At 45.5% G+C, this 17985-nt stretch overlaps 1 protein-coding gene across 4 annotated transcripts in view; it reads left to right on the top strand.

Annotated features, from left to right (window-relative positions):
• The first annotated feature begins 460 nt into the window (after window positions 1-460).
• The window catches only part of znf423 (zinc finger protein 423), a 138110-nt gene continuing 120585 nt past the window's right edge, over window positions 461-17985 (top strand). For all 4 annotated transcript variants that reach the window (XM_034587713.1, XM_034587712.1, XM_034587711.1 and 1 more), the window contains exon 1: window positions 461-1608. In XM_034587713.1, the coding sequence (XP_034443604.1) occupies window positions 1569-1608 (40 nt within the window). In that variant the 5' untranslated portion in view covers window positions 461-1568. The remainder of the gene's footprint in view (window positions 1609-17985) is intronic.

Genomic DNA, 17985 nt, shown 5'->3' with positions numbered 1-17985 from the left:
CCAAGTTTTTAGCCTAAATGTCCTGATATCCTCCGAGTTCCTGCTGCACTAACTGCAGTTCTCGTTATACTCTCGAGTTCTTGAGTTCTACATTTGAAGAAGTCGGTCCCCAACTAACTTCAGTTGTGTTGGATTTGGCTGCAGCTCTGTTTACCCCTGAAACACCAGAAGTGCTTTGTGGACTCAACCCCCCCATCGGCATAGTGGTATGTAGATGATGAGTGAACTTTAATTTTGGGGTGAACTCTCCCTTTAACCCGCTCACCTTCCTCCTCATCCCTCCTTCAATCCGACCCACATTTTCCCTCCACCTCTTCCCTGCGTCCTCTCCGGGTCCCTGCTGCAGTGACGCCGGTCGGCCACGTCTGGGCGCTGTTGCCTAAGTCTCCCCCTGCCTCCCCTCTCTCTCTCTCTCGCTCCCTCTCTCCCCCCCCCCCTCTCTCTCCATCAGCGCTGCCTGCCTCTCTCCTGCCTCTCTCCTGCCTCAGCCAACCCGGGCTGTGCCGAGCTGCTCCCTGCGGGATCAGAGCGCTCCCCCGCCGGGACCCTTCTCTCACATCCCCCTGCTGGGACGCGGCTACATTTCCAGCCAAGCACTGCCTGCCTTGGCTTTATTATGTGTGTCTGCGCCGCAGCCCCGCCAGCAGAGGCAGGCAGAGGAGGAGGAGGGAGACTGGTAGCCAGAGTCAGGACAAAGAAAAAGCAGGGAGACAGAGGCGAGCGCAGGGTTAGACGAGTGGAAATATCAGGCTGCTGTTGACGCGTGAAGGCGTTTAGGAGAATATTAACCACAAAACTAGAAAAACTAAAAAGCCAGAAAAGCGTGGGTTGTGAGCAGGGTTCCCCTCGAGGGTTGGAGACGCAGGGGAAGAGCGCAATGTCCATGCCACCAGACCAGCACCACCACCACCACCACTGCCTAGTGTAGAACAGCGGGACCGGAGCGTAGGAGGCTCGGATCGGTGCCGCTTCTCCGGGAGGGAAGAGACAAAACAAACACAGTTGCGATAAACTAAAAAAAAAGAAAGAGCAGAAGAAGAAGAGGAAGAGGAGCGCGACAAGGGGGGTGGGACGTTTAAAGCAAATCCTCCAGAAAACTAACATCCTCCGCCTGCGCCTCCTGCTCCGCGCCGGCACCGTTACGCGCGGCCGTGGCACCGGTGGCACCGCGCAGCTGCCACTTTTAGCGCGGGACGCTGCTCAGGTGTGCGCCGCGAGAAGCGAAGGAGAAGAGACGGGAAGAAGGAGAAGAAGAAGGGGACGTGAACGGGAAGTTGCCCCCGGTTGTTCCACAGGCTGTGCGGGAGGAGGACGCCGAGTGTCCCCCCGGTGCGTGGCCGCCGGACCGACCCCCCCGTCCCCCCGCTCGCCGACCGGAGCTGCCGCATTGCAACAGGCGACGGAGCAGCAGCAGCGAAGTGGTGGAGGAGGAAGAGGAGGAGGAGGAGGAGCAGGAGGAGGTGAAGATAACCCGGCTGTGTCCGCCTGTATGCTTCCCTGAAAACACCGAGCGGAACGAATAAAACACAGAAACACGACCCGAGATAAGAAGCAGAGGACGAGCAGAGATGTCGAGACGGAAACAGGCCAAGCCGCGCTCCGTCAAAGGTAAGGAACTGTTTCCTCTGCGCCTCGTGTGCACGCGAACCAGGAGTGACGCCAAATTAAATACAAACACACACACACACACACGCACAACCAGGATTTAATGGAGTTAACTAATTTAATTCCCCCCCCCCTCCTCCTCCTGTGTGTGTAGTTTTTTTTACTATCAAGGTAAATCACTGTCACTTCAGGTTTTAGTTTGGCCACTGGTTCCTTCAGTTGTTTGGAGTTGGTCCCAGTTGAAGTGAGGCTGGAACAAGTGTTGGATTTGAATTGTTTCTGCAGTGTGATTTTTATTATTTTTTTCTTCTTCTGGAGCAACTTGTAATTCACTTGTTTCGTTTAATCTGGATTATTCCTAGTGTTGCTCTATGTCCTAAACTGCACTCAGCTGCTTGGTAAATGTGACTGTTTGACCCCGTCCACTCTCATGTCCTCTCAGTCCCTCACATTGTTATACACGCTCGATCAAAAATATGACCCAAAGAAAAGCCCCAATATCTGAAATCGACTTCAATCTGAGGAGCCAGTGCATGAATCTGAGGAGAGAAGAGGTTTTGCACACATGCAAACACCTGATTGAATATCTCTCGACTTATTGTTCCAGCATGCCGGTGGTTTCATATGAAAAAACCTATTTGACCTTCCTCAATTTTAAAAAACAAAAACAGGTTGTGTGCAGATGCAGAGCTGGAATGCACAGATTCGCCCTTTTTCTTAAAAAAATTCATGAAAGTGCAAATTGTTTATGGGATTTCTGCGAAAAACGAGGCCTCGGTTTTTTCCCATTTCCGTAAAAAAAAATGGTATTCATTGCTCTGCATGGGTGAGTGGGCATCATGCATGAGGGTGCATGCGGTGGCCTTGGCCTCCATGTTTCCTTTATGGGACCCAGATGGGCAACGGGACGAGCTGACCATGTGGTTGCCACCCCCCCTCCTCCTCCATCTCCCCCCCCCCTCCATCATATAGCCTTTCTGTGAGTGTATCTGGAAGAGAAGCAGCGATTCAGACTGGGTGGGTTAGTTTAATTAGCAGCGTGACCTTGATTGCAGGACTTAAGCTTCTCCTACAGGTTAGGAAGTTAAGCCTGTTTCGTCGCAGGTGGGATTTCATTTCATCAATCAATAGGAGGCGGCTGCGCACATGCCACACACACGAAGCACTGACAATGTGTATTATTGTACTTACTGTGGGTGCATGTGCAGAAAACCCAGTTGTTTTCCAGACTAATGTATGAATGCATGCAGAGCATGTGACTGATATTGATACTGATGTGATCTGGGAGCCAACAGATTCCTCATCCTCCTCAGGAATCTGCTGTAAAGCTGGTTTCAGTTTTCCAGTGGACGCAGCCGTCTTTAAATCTACAATAACATTTGAAGTGAATAAATTCCTCCACTGCAGCCAACAGCGACACATTTTATGGAAATTGCATCTTGTAAAGTTTGAATTGTCTGAGAACTTTAAGAATCCTAATTCATTAAGTGTTAAAGACGATAAGTTTTACTTGCGGTCACAGTCTGTCACCACCACAGTTTCTCATCTTTCTCTAGATTTAAAGAAGTGGCATTAAAGTAGTGATGAAAAGTAAATATGTTGATGGAGGTACTTGTACAAACGTGTTTTTTATTTTTATATATTATAGATTTAATACAACACTGGCAAATTGCTAATCTTGTGCTAAACTAACAGGTTCACAAAATGATCTGTGAATAAACACTTACATTTTAATTTCTCACTTTCTCTTGTAAGAAAGTGAGAAATATCCGTGGCCATAATGTTTGGAGGACATGTTAATACATTAAATAATGACAAATAATCTTTTAGAAAAGGCCTTGTTGATTAAATGGTTATCAAATGATATCAGGGTCTAAACTATTGTCTTAAATCGATTTGCCCAGCAGTATAAAATACAGGACAATAGAATTATAATTTCCTGAAATGGAGAAAAGCAAGATAATCGTCATACTTTAAAACCTGTAACCGGCAAATGATCGATAAATTACTGAAGCAGTCTTGATAGATTGTGTGTTTTTGCAAATCACCTGATTGAATATGAGTCTATTTGTTGTTTCAGCGTGGAAATGAAAATGGATTTGATTTGAATGATGAATGTTGGATGTTGTTGCCTCCTGCTGTAGTGATGTTGATGCTCGCTGCAGTTTGTCAGTGAACACATCAGCTGCTCTGTCAGTGTGTGTCTGTGTGCATACGTGCTCACACTCGCAAGATCTGCATTCTCTATATTTGTGTTTGCATTCATCATGGACACGCATGTGTGTGTCTTTGTGTGCGAGACCTCAGCCTCCTGGATAACGAGAGCTTAGCTTTAGTCAGGCAGCCGAGCGAAGCAGAGCGAAGCAAAGCTGAGGCAGACGACCACTTCTCTGTGTGTGTCTGTGTGTGTGTGTGTGTGTGTGTGTGTGTGTGTGTGCAGCAAAGGTAACACAGCCCTTGTGGTCCAGCTTGCATAAGCACCCTGTGTTTTGTGTATGTGTACTCATGCATCTGTCTGTGTACATGCGTGTTGCTATCTGCCCTCCACACCTTGCCCCTTTGACAGCTTGGCAAGACACGGCATTGGGGGGAAGATGAGAGGTTTGTAGAAGAGATGGAGGAGACAGGGAGGGGGTGAGGGGGGGGGGGGGGGGGTTCGGGGGCTGTGCAGTGGCACATAGCAGGTGAGTGGGCAGAGGGGTGGGAGCGATGGAGGCCAGGACGAGGTGAGCGTCGCCGGGGGATTATCTGTGTTTTCATGTTCTTCCGTCTTTCACCTGCTCACCCAACTATGACTGCGCTGGCTCGCTCTCGGACTTATTGGCCAGCCAGGCGTGCCAAAACAATAACAAACAAGCACAAAGTCCCACCTCATCCATCTTCTTCTATAGATTCACTCTGACTCACACTGGCCTGGCCTGAAAGGAACCGGGTGTTAGTTCTGAATCTGAACAGGAGGATGAGCGACATTACTCATTATTAGATGTGCTCAACAGAATCACTGCAGGCAACCAGTTCTAACCAGTAAACTGTTAAACTACCAGTGAAAGGTAACGGCCCAACCTCTGGTTTAAGTGTTTTTGTTACAAACAACAAGAATTTAAGTGGTAAAGTCGTGTTGTCGGACTTTCCTTAATTTGCTAAGCATCACGTTTATTGCGAGCACTGTAATCTGCAAATCATTAAATCATATTAATCCACGTTTACATTGTGTAAATAGTGTGTTATTGTTTTTATTATTATTGTGCATTTTGTACAATTTGAAATTTGTATAAGAAGTAAAAATCTTCTAACTTTAGCTTTTTCTGTACGTTCTATTAAAGAGTCCTGTACAGACGCCCTTTATGAATGTGGCTTTAAGATGAGGAAAATAAACGATTGTTAAAATGTCTAGAATAGACTCAGTAGGTTGCATCTTGCAGTGTTAAAGGAAGCAACAAAAAATCCAGTATCTCTCCCGTTTGTCCGGATCCACCATGTCCCAACCTTCCAACAAGTTTTATGGAAATTCCTGCACCCACCCTTTGTCAGGATCGAACATTGAATGGGTTCTTTCTGGGCCCTTGTCTCATCCGTTCAGGTTTTGTGGAGAATCGGTTCAGTAGTTTTTGTGTAATCAATCTGATAAACAAACGGACAGGGGGCAGAAACGTAACCTTCTTGGCGTAATTATAAATGATCAGATATACCCATCACGTAATGAAACAGTTTCGCCTCAGGAACTCAAAACTAAAACAAACAGCAGCGTTTTTATTCATATAACTGATCCTCCAAGTTCCTTTTTGATGGAATTACTTAACCAGTCGAGCCTCTGCAGTGATCAGGCCTCGTTAACAGTGGAGGGACTTAACTAATTGCTGTTTGCTAATTGAACACGAGGATCGGCCGTGGAACGAGCTGATGGGGGGGTGAGTGAGCGAGGAGGAGGAGGAGGAGGAGGGGTGAGCGAGGAGGAAGAGACGAGCGAGCGCGGCTCCTCTCTTATCAAACTATTATTTCAGTGGATTAATCCGTTTTTAATGTGTGTCTTTAGTGAGGCGAGGCAGCAGAAACCTCCGTCTCCGTCTGCCTCGCTCGCTCCTATCTCTCCCTGACTCTCTCTCCCTCTCAGCTCTCAGCCCCTCGAGTCTTTCATGCATTATGTAGCGATGATTATTACTTAATTACACATTAATAAATCCGCTTCATTTGCAGGACATTAAACGGGAGTTGAGCACATATGACAAGAAGACGGGAGGGGAGGGGAGGCCGGGTGAGACCGGAGCAGGGGGGGGGGGGGGGAAGAGAGGGAGCACTTAGTTTTTAGCATTTATTTGGTTTGTTTAGAGCGTTGTTTATGGTTAGTGGAGCCAAGTGAGTCCTTTGACCAAAGAGGAAGAGGGGGGGAGTTTACTGTCTCCTTGTGTTGAGTCCAGCTAATGGCATCATTTCCACTCAATCTCCTCCTTTCTGCCTCGCTCGCTCTGTTCGGGTCTCTCTCTCGTCCCCTCTCGTCTCTTCACATCCCCTCACGTTTGTCTGTGGCTCCACCAGCGTCCTCCAGCTTATATCAACTGATTTATTGGATCTTACAGCCGTAGACAAACCAGTCACAGGTGCAGTGAAATGCTCATGTGTTGGTATTAAGGAGTAAAACATTTCCGATAGAGATATTGGCTGATACATATAGAAACGTTATCAGTGATTCTTAAGATGCCATAATCCATCCTTTATGACAAAGAGTTGTAAATGAGGCTTGATATTTTACAGTTTAACCATAAATCCTTTGATCCTATCATTATAAATGATATAGATAAAACACAAATGCAGCCGTGGAGCCTGAACATTTATTTCTATGTGCATTTTTGTTTCTTCTGTAAAATAAAAGATTTCATATTGGCACATATGAACTGATAGGTCTGTGTAAGGCTCATATCCATTTATATGATATTTTGTGATTGAAACAAGTATTTAGTTAATTTTTACCCTGTATTTTATTATTAAATAATATAATAATTTTATTGTTAGAGTTTTGTAGAAATCTAAGATTTATGAGACTCGTCTTTTCTCAAAGGAACATTGTAAATAACGAAGAACAAAAAGAACAATTAGCATTATTTAAGGAAAACAAAGTTCCCGTATATAAACTATAAAAACTTACTGTACTGTCTTAATTTTACTTTTAGTTTTTATTAATTTTGTTTTTGTTGAAAAGCTGCTGGGACAGAAAATGTAATATTTCCCACTAGAGCTACAACGAGACTATTTTCATTACCAGTTAATCTGCTTATTGATTCATCGTTTGATCTATAAAACATCCGGAGTCAGGAAAATCAAAGCTTAGTTTCCCATCTTATGTTTGTTTGACGAACAGTTTTAAAAAACAGAGATATTCAATTTACTTTTATGGAAGAAAAAAAAACAAATGAATTTGATTTAAGCCAAATAGCTGCAGATTCATTTCAGCCGCACCATCTTACTTTCTGACAGTGATTCGGTCGACACGATATTTCATGTAAGTATGTGATTTAAATCTAATAAGAGACTCTGGGATAGTAATTATTCATTGCCTGGAGTTAAAGTTATTGTCAATTAACCGCTCAAGACTTGAAATTAACAACTGCCAACCCGCCCGAATGTGGGTAAAAATTAATTGTGCTGGGAAATGCCGTCAGGTTACAAGCTGGGTTTTATGGTTTCCTGAATCTATTTATGCTTCTCCTGCAAAGGCAGAGTAAAATCAACCAATCGCTGGTCCTGTGTGCACCTGTCATTGTTGTTTATATTAGAGCTGTGGAATCCTAATACCTGACCAGCAGCAGAACGAGAATTGTGTTTGGTGTGTGCATAGTACAGTTAATCTCCCATTTCTCTTCCTCCGTTCTCACTCTTCCGTCTGTTTTTCTTTCTCTCTCTCTCTCTCTCTCTCTCTCTCTCTCTCTCTCTCTCTCTCTCTCTCTCTCTCACACCATCTGGCTTTACAATTAGATCAGTTTTAATGTCACCCTTTGGCAGAGCGCAGAGACTTTCATAGGGCGACTGGCTCCTATAAAACTCGGAGACACTGCACATGTGGCTTGGATTACTCGAAAGACGACAATATGTGTTCTCACAGGTACATCTGAGTGCACGAGCGCTCTCAGGCCGCGGCGAACGTCTCCTCGGCTTTTCGTTTAAAAACCAAAGGTTGACAGCTTATCTTGTTTTCTCCGCGCCGCTACAACTAGTGTGAGCAATGGCACAATCAGCGTGCGCACAGCTGCATTGAGTAACTCCTTCATAAAAGCTTGTATCGGCTTTGCATTAAGGCTTGCTGAACCATTAAATGGCTTTCTAAAAGCTTTGTTAGAAATTCCATTGACTTCACAGCAGGGGGTGGATTTGAGTTTTTGGTGGTTGTGTGTTTTTTCTTTCTAAACAGGACAAAACAAGCTAATGTAATTGGTGATTGGTGGAGCCCAGCAGTACCATGCATCGAATTTAACTGGAGTCATGTTGATCTGCTCTCAATTAGAACCAAATTACTGCACAATTGAAGGCTCACAGAGGCGAGTGTAACCAGGCCTCTTCCTCTGAAGACCTAGAAGAAACGCACTGGTGAAAGTAATATGATTAATTACCACTGAATTCTTTTCAGGACACTTTAACAACTGTACATACTGGACTGTAGTTTTCAGTTCAGTCAGAACTAAAACAACTGGTGTGAAAGGTCCACAGCAATGTACCAACATGTTGTCTGAACAGTGTATAATGATATTACAGTGGCAACATAATCAATTAAGTAAACCAGTTTATTAAGCTTCTCCATTCAATGTCCCATATACAGCCCATGATGTTGACAAGACGTACTTATGTCATACAAACGTCTGGAGTCCTCTCCCAGAATGTGAAACCAAGACTAACCAGAGGAAGTTATAAACACTGTAAGAAAAACACGAGCCTCGGTTTGGAGCGTGGTCCAGACTCTCAGGTGTGAAAACGTCTGTGTTATGTGCCGGTTTATTCTGGGACACGAAGTCAGACAGTATTAGTATTAGTACCACCTGGGCTTCTCCCGCTCTGGCAGGTCACATGTCTGCTGTGTGAAAAAGGGCCCATTGACAGGAGGAGAATTCTTGGAAAAGGTATTTCAGGTCTTTCACGAGAAAAAACGTTCTCATGTTCACAATTTGACCAGAAATGTAGAAACGACCGCCTCTGCCACGGCCCAGCAGTCCCCTTGAATTACTCCCTGATAAATCAGAAATAAAATCGAAAAACACTAGAAATCACTGCATAAGATTGGTGGAAACTTGTTTTGTGTAATCCTGTTGAAAAATAGATTAATGTTCACACTGCATCAGAGAGACGTGGATTCAATCTATAACTGCTGAGTTGTGTTTATCTTGTTGTTTTGGCTTTTTAGATTTCAGGGTCGTTGTAATAATGTTGTTTACTCGAAGTAGGATGCGTATCAGGTGGAAGAATGAATGATGTTGTCCCATAAAACACCACCAGCGACTACAGCTGTGAACTCCACCATAGAGCCGACAGCTGCACTGTATGCATCCGAGTGAAATACTGGTTATTCAGCGCACTCCGTCACTCGGGCACCTGGCAGTGAGCAGATCTTTTTGATCCCCGACAGCCCCGGTGAAGTTAATGAAACACTGTGGGACGACAACAAGCAGCAGCTAATGGTGTTGACTTGATGAATCCAGATCAAGAGCCGTCCTTCAGCGGTGAGGAACTGGTTTGGTCTGAAATAATAGGAAAAGGTCAAATCATCTGGTCGGCTTGGTTATGGTTTTTATTGTCGTGTTGTGTGAGCATGCATGCGTTAGTGTGTGTGTGGGGGGGTGCCCAGAAAGGGTGAAGTCCCTCAGTGAGGTGTGTGTGTATGCCAGCGACAACTCCTTATCAGCGGCCTGCCTTGTGCATGTGTGCATGTGTGTGAGAGTGTGTGAGAACAGGGGCATCATGGGCCAGGACTCTGCCATTGTAGCGGCTTAGCTAGCCTTGTTTATCAGCTGCAAACTCACTGGACCCTAACACACACCCGGCCCCTCTGGAGACACACACACACACACACACACACACACACTCACACTCACACAAACAGGCGTCTGGTGTAGCTGAGCTCTGTGCATGGCCATAACCTCTGCATTTAAGAAGAGAAAGATGATGCTGGTATGACTACACACACACACACACACACACACACACACACACGTACCCCCCCCCCCCCCCCCCCCCCCCCCCTGGATATTCTCAGAGGACTCGGGGCCTTCTAAGTTTCCTCGAAGGCCGCGTGTGCACATTGATGTGTGCAGCCTCTCAGTCTCTTACTTATAGAGATTATACGTGTTCCTTCGGTCAACATGGATTATTTGCCCGCGGTGTGTTTGTCTGTCTCGATCAGAGGGTTTAATTAAGTCCTCTTCTCTGTCCTGTGGCGTCTCTCGAAGCTTATTGAATATCCAACTAATTTAATAATGAAGATCTGTTTTTTTTTTTTTGGTCCAAATGTATCATCGCAAGTTTCTAAAGCTGCAGAACGACGTCTTTGAAAGAACAATACTGCTGCTAGACCTCTGTGTGATGAGCAGTGGAATTTAAAACAATAAGACGTGGAATAAATTAGTTGCATAATTTATTTATTATTATTATGAAGTAATTATGGTTTAATTTATTATTATTTAAATATTTATACGCTTAAAAAGCCATTTTGCTTCAAACCACACCGGGTGTTGCCGCTGGAACAATGTTGGCGATGCCAGGATTTCACTGACGTGACCCTGATATGTGCACATCGCCAGTAGATATTCACAGTTATGATAAATAATGTAGAATTATTAGGGGGAACTATACAAGCTCACTATTTTGATCATAATTGCACTTCGTGTCTTCCTCCTTCCTCCTCTTCCTCTCCTGCAGCATCCTGCTTTTTCTCCCCTTTCACACCTTCCTCCCCCTCTACTTCCTCCGCCCTACCCCCCTCCCTCTAATAACCCCCCCCCACCCCTCCCTGCTCCGTCCTATTCTGTACATTAAACATTAGTGGTGGGGGCAATTAGCTGTGCCCCTCTGCACACCTGGCTGATGCATAATATATTTATCGGGCCGCCCTCCCTCCCTTCCCACTCTGACGCAGACACACACACGCACACACACACACACACACACACACACACACACACACGGCTGTTGACTTTTAGGAAATGGAAAATCTCTGCATGAAGAAATGATCGAGGTTTATTCTGACTGATTCTGACCTTGCATAACCTGAAAGTTCAACCAGGTCAAAGGTCATGCGTCTATTCATGTTCTATATATAGTTCTATACACTTGTCAGATAGTGGCTCTATTTAGTTTGCTTAATTCGGATTAACGCATGAATATATCTCATTTATCTTAGTTTTTTAAAGGAGCGCTCCTTCTTCAGAACGCGTGCGTGCTTCATCTCATCATTATACAAATGTGGTTGCACATCGGTTGTAATGTGTCTCGTAAACGCTGCCATGTCTGTGTTTCACAAACCGTCCAGGTCCCAAAACAGTTTTTCTCACTTTTGTGCTGATTTATTCATTTATTCATTCATTCATTTTTTTTTTCAGCTTGCCTTTTGCCTGTTGTGCTTGCATGCACACGTACGCATTTGCACACACACACTCACACAGACTCACACACTCACATGCACACACACCGCGGACCCAGACTAATGTGCATTGTCCTCAGAGCGTGGAGTCTTCAACAGAACAAGCTGCTTGTGTTCTGTTCCTCTTTTATTGGACACTCTGCCGGGTCTTTGTAGTGCACCCCCACTATAGTCTTACCAATGGTTCTTTTTGGTGCTCGAGTCTTCAGTTGGTTTTTCCAACTCCTTTCCATTCACCTCCCAGTCAAAAGGCAAGGCCGACCTGCTGGGAGACATACAATGGAGCAAGAGCGAGCAGGGGAAAGTGAGTGAGGGAGCAGACGGGCGATCGAGGGACTGCATACCGAAGAGGGAAGAATGGAAACGTGAAAGAAAATTGAATTTTAATCTGTTTTTTGTTACTTCAAAATATATTTTGAGTGTTTCTTTCTCTGCACAGCGTGTCACAGTGTTCACCAGGTAATTCAGAAGTGTTTCCTGGCGGATGTTGTCGAGGCAAAGTGTTTGCTATATTTTATGAGTTAAAAATATTCACGTCGTGCTGTCTTTCCCAGGATGAGGAAGTTTAGGACGGACCTGCTGTTTGGTTAGAAGAGCACATTTCAGAAAAGGCTCTAATTGTACTGAGCTGAAACGACAGCAGAAGAGGATGAGTTTGTGTCTCCTCTGGAATTTCTGGTCCCTAATAAAAGCTTTATGTCCATATCAAGACAGAATGAGGAAGGGAGACGGTGTTGGAGGGGAAGTATAGCAGAGCGGAAAGAGAATAAGAGATTGCACAGTGAGATTGGTGAGAAGGTGTGTGTGTGTGTGAGAGAGTGTTGGTCAGTGCAAGCCAATTTTAAAAATGCAGAAGTACTGTCTGCTTTAGAGTTGATAAGCAGTCTGGGGAGTTGCACAACCAGTTTTCTCCTCTCCTCTTCCTCTCCTCTCTCCTCCTCCTCAAATACGTTCCTTGTTAATTGACATTATTCTGATGCAGCAGGTTTACTTTAAATCACGTGACTCTGTATCTTAAAATGCACATTACCTGCAGCCTTAATCTTTAATGACCCGCGACACTTTGAACGAGTACAAATGAAGATGTTATAGACTCTCCTGTCGTCAGTAGAGATTCTAGATATTGATAATTCTGAACTAATATCTTATCACTGAGTCAGTCCCACGTCTCAAGCACAAGTTGATTGATTTTTCTTCCTTGGGATGAAAATCTGTTGCTAAGCAATATTAGCAAAAACTCTGCTGACTGGCTAGGATTGTATCTGTTGCCAGGCAACATTAACTTATTGAACGTTTCATCAGGAAGCAGTGGGGGAACCATTAGAATTTTGCAGTTCGAAAAAGAATTGCACCAAAGCAAAACTAATCAAGATTTTAACCACAATTTTGATAAAGTGTCAAGACAAAAACCCGGAAAGTGCCTTTTGTCGGTCGTTTACGATGCTCGATTATACATCCACTCAAACAAACAAACAGCCAGCCACGCTCCCAGCACACACGCGCCCTGTGTATATTTTTCTTGTTACTCCCAGAAGCGGAGTGACGAGCGAGTTAATCTGTCCGCCAGCGATACGGTGTGACACAAAGCTGTTTATTTCCCTCTTCCTCTCCGTCTCTCTCTCTCGCCCTCCCTCTCTTCCTGTAAAGCCTAATCAAGTTTGTATCAAGCTAAATAATGCCTTAGCGTGAAATTGGTGTCTTCAGTCAAAAAGCACTCCCGAGCCTGTACAACAAGAGAAGGCAATTATGCATCCCTCCCCTCCTCTCCCCGCCTCCCCTCCTCCCCCCCACCCTCCAGCCTGTACTGCTTTTGTTGTTCATGTACGGTAATGTGTGTGTGTGTGTGTGTGTGTGTGTGTGTGTGTGTGTGTGTGTGTGTGTGTGTGTGTGTGTGTGTGTGTGTGTGTGTGTGTGTGTGTGTGTGTGTGTGTGTGTGTGTGTGTGTGTGTGTGTGTGTGTGTGTGTGTGTGTGTGTGTGTGAGAGAGAATACGCATGTTCTATAACTGCTATATTTCATAATTTGTCTCATTGACAACATTTGAGTCAGTCGTCATACCGAAGCTCAGTCTTGTCACTGGTGTGTGTGTGAGATGGGGGGGGGGGGGACTTCTAGTTCAGTTATTTCTGGCTCCTTCCCCAGAGTCGAGGTACTCCTGAGGAATGCGTTCCCTCTCCTCCTCTTCCTCTCTCTCCGTCCTACTCCTTATCTTCCTCCTCTCTGCCCTCCTTCACCTCTCGTCCTTCCTCGCAGCTTCTTTCATCCTCAACACTCTCTCACCTTCCTCTCCTTCTCTAACCCCCCCCCCCCCCCCCCCCCCCCCCCGCCCCCGTCCTTTTTCCTTGTTTTGCTACTTGTTTTTATTCCCGTTACTCTTCTTCTTCCCTCTCCCTGTCTCCCCTGCTATCGATTCCTCTTCTCGCCACACTCTCTCTGACAGACATAAAAACAAATGTCAGATCAGAGCGGCTCTTTAATCTCAAGCTGTGTTGTCTGGCCCTGAACATCAACTCCACGCTCGCCCCTGTGTGTGTGTGTCTATGTGCGAAAATGAGTTCTTGCTCTGTAGGTGTTAAGAGGTGTGTGTGTGTGTGTGTGTGTGTGTGTGTGTGTGTGTGTGTGTGTGTGTGTGTGTGTGTGTGTGTGTGTGTGTGTGTGTGTGTGTGTGTGTGTGTGTGTGTGTGTGTGTGTGTGTGTGTGTGTGTGTGTGTGTGTGAGAGAGACTCACCTCCCGAACAGGGACAACAACTGTGTTTAAAAAAAGATAAAACAAGTGAACCTTTTTAGGTTATGTTGAAGGATGTGCTGAGGTTGTATAGCATTCAGAAGAGTGTATGCCAAGGCCAATGACTAAATAGTGATAATATCAGTCCTCTAATTATGACAGATTTTCTTCATCTAGATCCATGAAATATTCTCTGCATGGGAAATTGGTGAAAATGTCAAAAAAGGTTTCCCCGGAATCCGCCTCTTGATACGGATCTACTCCAAAACGTAATGAGTTCGTCCCTGACTCGTATCACATTCTATAGTTTAGTAGTTTTTTGCGTGATCTTGCCAACAATCGCACAAACAGACAAACGAACGCTGATGGAAGCATAACCTCCTTGGTGGAGGTAGGTAGACGAACAATCCTACACACGTTTGTCTAGAAAGTGAAACTAAATTTCCTGCAACTTCCCCGGGCCCAGGCTCCATCCCTCCACCAAGTCAGGTGGACATCAGGTCAGTAGTGTTTGCGTAATCCTGCAGAAAAACTAAATCAACATACAGACACGGGTGAAAACACAACCTCATTGGCAGGGGTAACCAAAGAGAAGGTGGGGGTTGTTGGGATTGAGGTACTTGGCTGCAGCCAATCACAGCCAACATTGGGTGAGAGGCTGGAAAGGTTGCCAATGTATCACAGGGCCGACGTATAAAGACAAAGATTTATTTACACTCACATTGAGAGTCTACGTTTAACCTGACGCTCGATGTCTTTGGACTGTGGGAGGACGCTGGGATGCAGAAAGCACAGGGGGGGACATGCAAACTCCACACAGAAAGGCCCCGGTCCAACCATCCCACTGACCCTGAGAGCAAAATCAGATAGTAGAAACATTGTGGATCAGAGGAGAGGGAGGAAAAACGGGAAACCGATGTGAGGGAAAGAGTGGAAGAGAGGGACAGCAGAGAGCGAAAGATAGAGAGGGCGATGGAGCTTGTCCGCCAGGCTTGTTTGGTTGTTGTTCTTTCTCTCTGCCATCCATCTAAGCCCTCTGCTACCTCTGTCCCTTTACACACACTCTCACAAACAAAAGCATGAATGCACACACACACTCACGCTGTCCCAAACCCCAGACTAGCCTGGTGTTTCTGGCCAGTGGTTCAGTGCTCGGGATGTGTGTCCGCGTGCGTGTCTATGTGTTTTAAGGCTGTTTTGTTCAGAATGCACGCAGGCAGAGAGAGCGGTTTTACTGCTGATAAAAGTATTTGGTTAATCAGCTTCTGTCCCCGTCCCCTGGCTGGAAGTGTTTGCATGTGTGTGTGTGTGTGTGTGTGTGTGTGTGTGTGTGTGTGTGTGTGTGTGTGTGTGTGTGTGTGACACAGGCCATTGAAGTTGGTGGGGGTCCCGGGGGGTGGGCTGGGGATGGAGATTGGCATCAGCCCTCGGCCAGTGGCGTCACAAAGTCGTTCCTGAGGGACGTGAAGGGCAGCCAATGAGAGAATCCCTCCGGAGCTATAGGAAGAAAAGCGGGTTGGGGAGGGGCTGGTGGCGGCTGGGAAGTGGGTTGAAGTGGGGAAGTAAGAGGGGGGGGGGGGAGGGATGGAGGCGGGAGGAAGAAGAAAAAGGAGTGTCTAGGATGAGTAGGCGAGACAGACGGATGAAGAGAGCGAAAGAGGAAAAAGAGAGAGAGGGAGTCGGATGACAATTACCCTCTTGACTTCTGTCCAGCACCAGTTGTCAATCAGCCTCCCGCTCGGGGGAGAAGAGCCAGTCTATCATTGGCCACGCTGACCCACATCCCGCCTCTCAGGGCTGCACGATTGGCCACAGTGACCCGTTCGTCAAGGAGATCTGGGAACACCCGAGCCTTGGGCTGCCTCGGGAATAAATGGCCCTGATACTGTGCGTGCATGCATGTGTTGTTTCCGAGGAAAAGGAGACAAAGGGCTTTTTTCTTTTTTGAGGCCGTAACTGCCTCCATGGGACAGAAGAGGGTGGAAGGGAAGCGAATGGGAATGTGGTGGAGGAGTGGAGGAGAGGACACACGGAGGAAGAGTACACAGAGGGATGGAAAAGGAATTGACAATGGGTGACTGAGGAAGATGGATGTTAGAACAAAGCATGGAAGGGGATGAGTGGTCAGGAGAGGATGACTTTTAGACACGGGGGGGGGGGGGGGGGTACAGGAGTGAAGAAATATGGTGGGAGATGGATAATGAACAAGGGAGGATAGAAAAGAAATGTTATTCAGGGAGAGAGCAAGGGAGAATTAGATGAGGAAAAGGATGTGTGAGTGTGCACGTGGATAATGTTGACAACATGTGTGTAAATATTTGTTTATCATCATCATCATCCTCATCATCATCATCATCACGCAGAGGCCTAACTTCAGGTCTCCTTCTCTGTTCCACTTAGCGGCTCGTCTCCCTCGATGTAACGTAAATCTAAAATTGGAACAAAACGGCCGTACATCACTGTCATGTGTTGTGGCGCTCGCTGACAGCTCCAGTGTACGTTAACCTGCTTTTCCCGTTGTGAGCGGTTTATTTTCGTACGACAAACTTTTTTCAAGGGTTTGAATCGCAAAGAACGCTTAATAGAAAACTGGTTACACCCTCGTTTCCACTCGCAACGGTTGTGTGTAGTTTCCTGTGAAGAAGCTACACTTACAAATACGTTCCCTTCATACATTCTGATTTCTAGATTCAGGTGCTGTGTTGCAAAACGTCATCAATGTTCCTCTCTCTTGAACTCGTGTATAGATATTTACGGTGTATTGCTAAAATTCGAGGCAGCAGATGGAACTCATGTCAGTGTTGGACGTGTCTGTCTGAGTATTTATCAGGACTGTGTATTCTGCAGCAGAGCCTGACCGATATGAACCTTTCAGACATATTGATCTCAGCCTTAATGTTTGTCCATATGCACCAATATGAAAACTTTTAATCTGTTTACAATTTATGAAGATATGTGTTTATTTTCTTAATTCAAGTTCCTTATATTTGTGATTTATTTGTACAATTATTTAAAATAAAGTTGATGGTCAAACTTTAAAATATCGAGCTTCAGGTACCTTTCTTTGTCATAACGACATCTTAAGAATAATTTCCAAATAAAAAAATACATATGTCAGCTGATATATCGAGAAAGGAAATATTTTATTCTTTAATATCTGCATCCGCTCCTCCTGCTGCTTTCATGCTCTGTCTCTCTCACACACACACACACACACACACACACACACACACACACACACACACACACACACACTTGTGATTCCTCCAAATGTGATGACAAAACAGTTTCTTCGGCCTGCGTTGTTGCTCCTGCTGCCATCTACACGCTTCCTACAGTAATCTGCAGAAATTACTCAGACTGCCACATAATAAATATAGTCTCTATGTACACATGCTGTGAGGCTGCGTGAGTGGGACTCGGCAAAGCACATACTGCAGTTTACTTCCAGGGAAGTCACCTCTTCGCTGTTCTCATCAACAATGACTACATTTGCTGAAACACACTTCTAAAAAACACACATTTGACAGAGCAAGGTGTCTCAGGGGTTAACGTAAGCAACAACAAAAGCCAGGCTTAATTGTTATGTGTGTGTGTGTGTGTGTGTGTGTGTGTGTGTGTGTGTGTGTGTGTGTGTGTGTGTGTGTGTGTGTGTGTGTGTGTGTGTGTGTGTGTGTGTGTGTGTGTGTGTGTGTGTGTGTGTGTGTGTGTGTGTGTGTGTGTGTGTGTGTGTGTGTGTGTAGATGCTCCAAGGATTCCCTGTAGCATCTTGTTTGCTTTGTGGCGCTCACACACACTCACACACACACTATGCACAGGATTTTTGTTTGTGATGAATTTGTGCAATGTGTTTGTGACGCTGTTGAGGCAGATTGTGTGATCTCTATAGGTCTCTGAAGTCTCAGTGATTATTGGCTTGTCTACCGGTACGCTGCCTCTGCCTTCCTGCCTGTGTGTGTTGTCGGTTTAGGTATCGCTCATGTTGTGGGGACCTAAATCTATTGACACAGTACATTCAGATTAGACTCTCTTATGGTTAA

This window comes from Hippoglossus hippoglossus, chromosome 6 (assembly GCF_009819705.1).
Source record: "Hippoglossus hippoglossus isolate fHipHip1 chromosome 6, fHipHip1.pri, whole genome shotgun sequence".
Taxonomy (NCBI): Eukaryota; Metazoa; Chordata; class Actinopteri; order Pleuronectiformes; family Pleuronectidae; genus Hippoglossus; species Hippoglossus hippoglossus.
The sequence above is the reverse complement of the archived record's forward strand: the minus strand, read 5'-3'. Positions and strand labels throughout refer to the sequence as shown.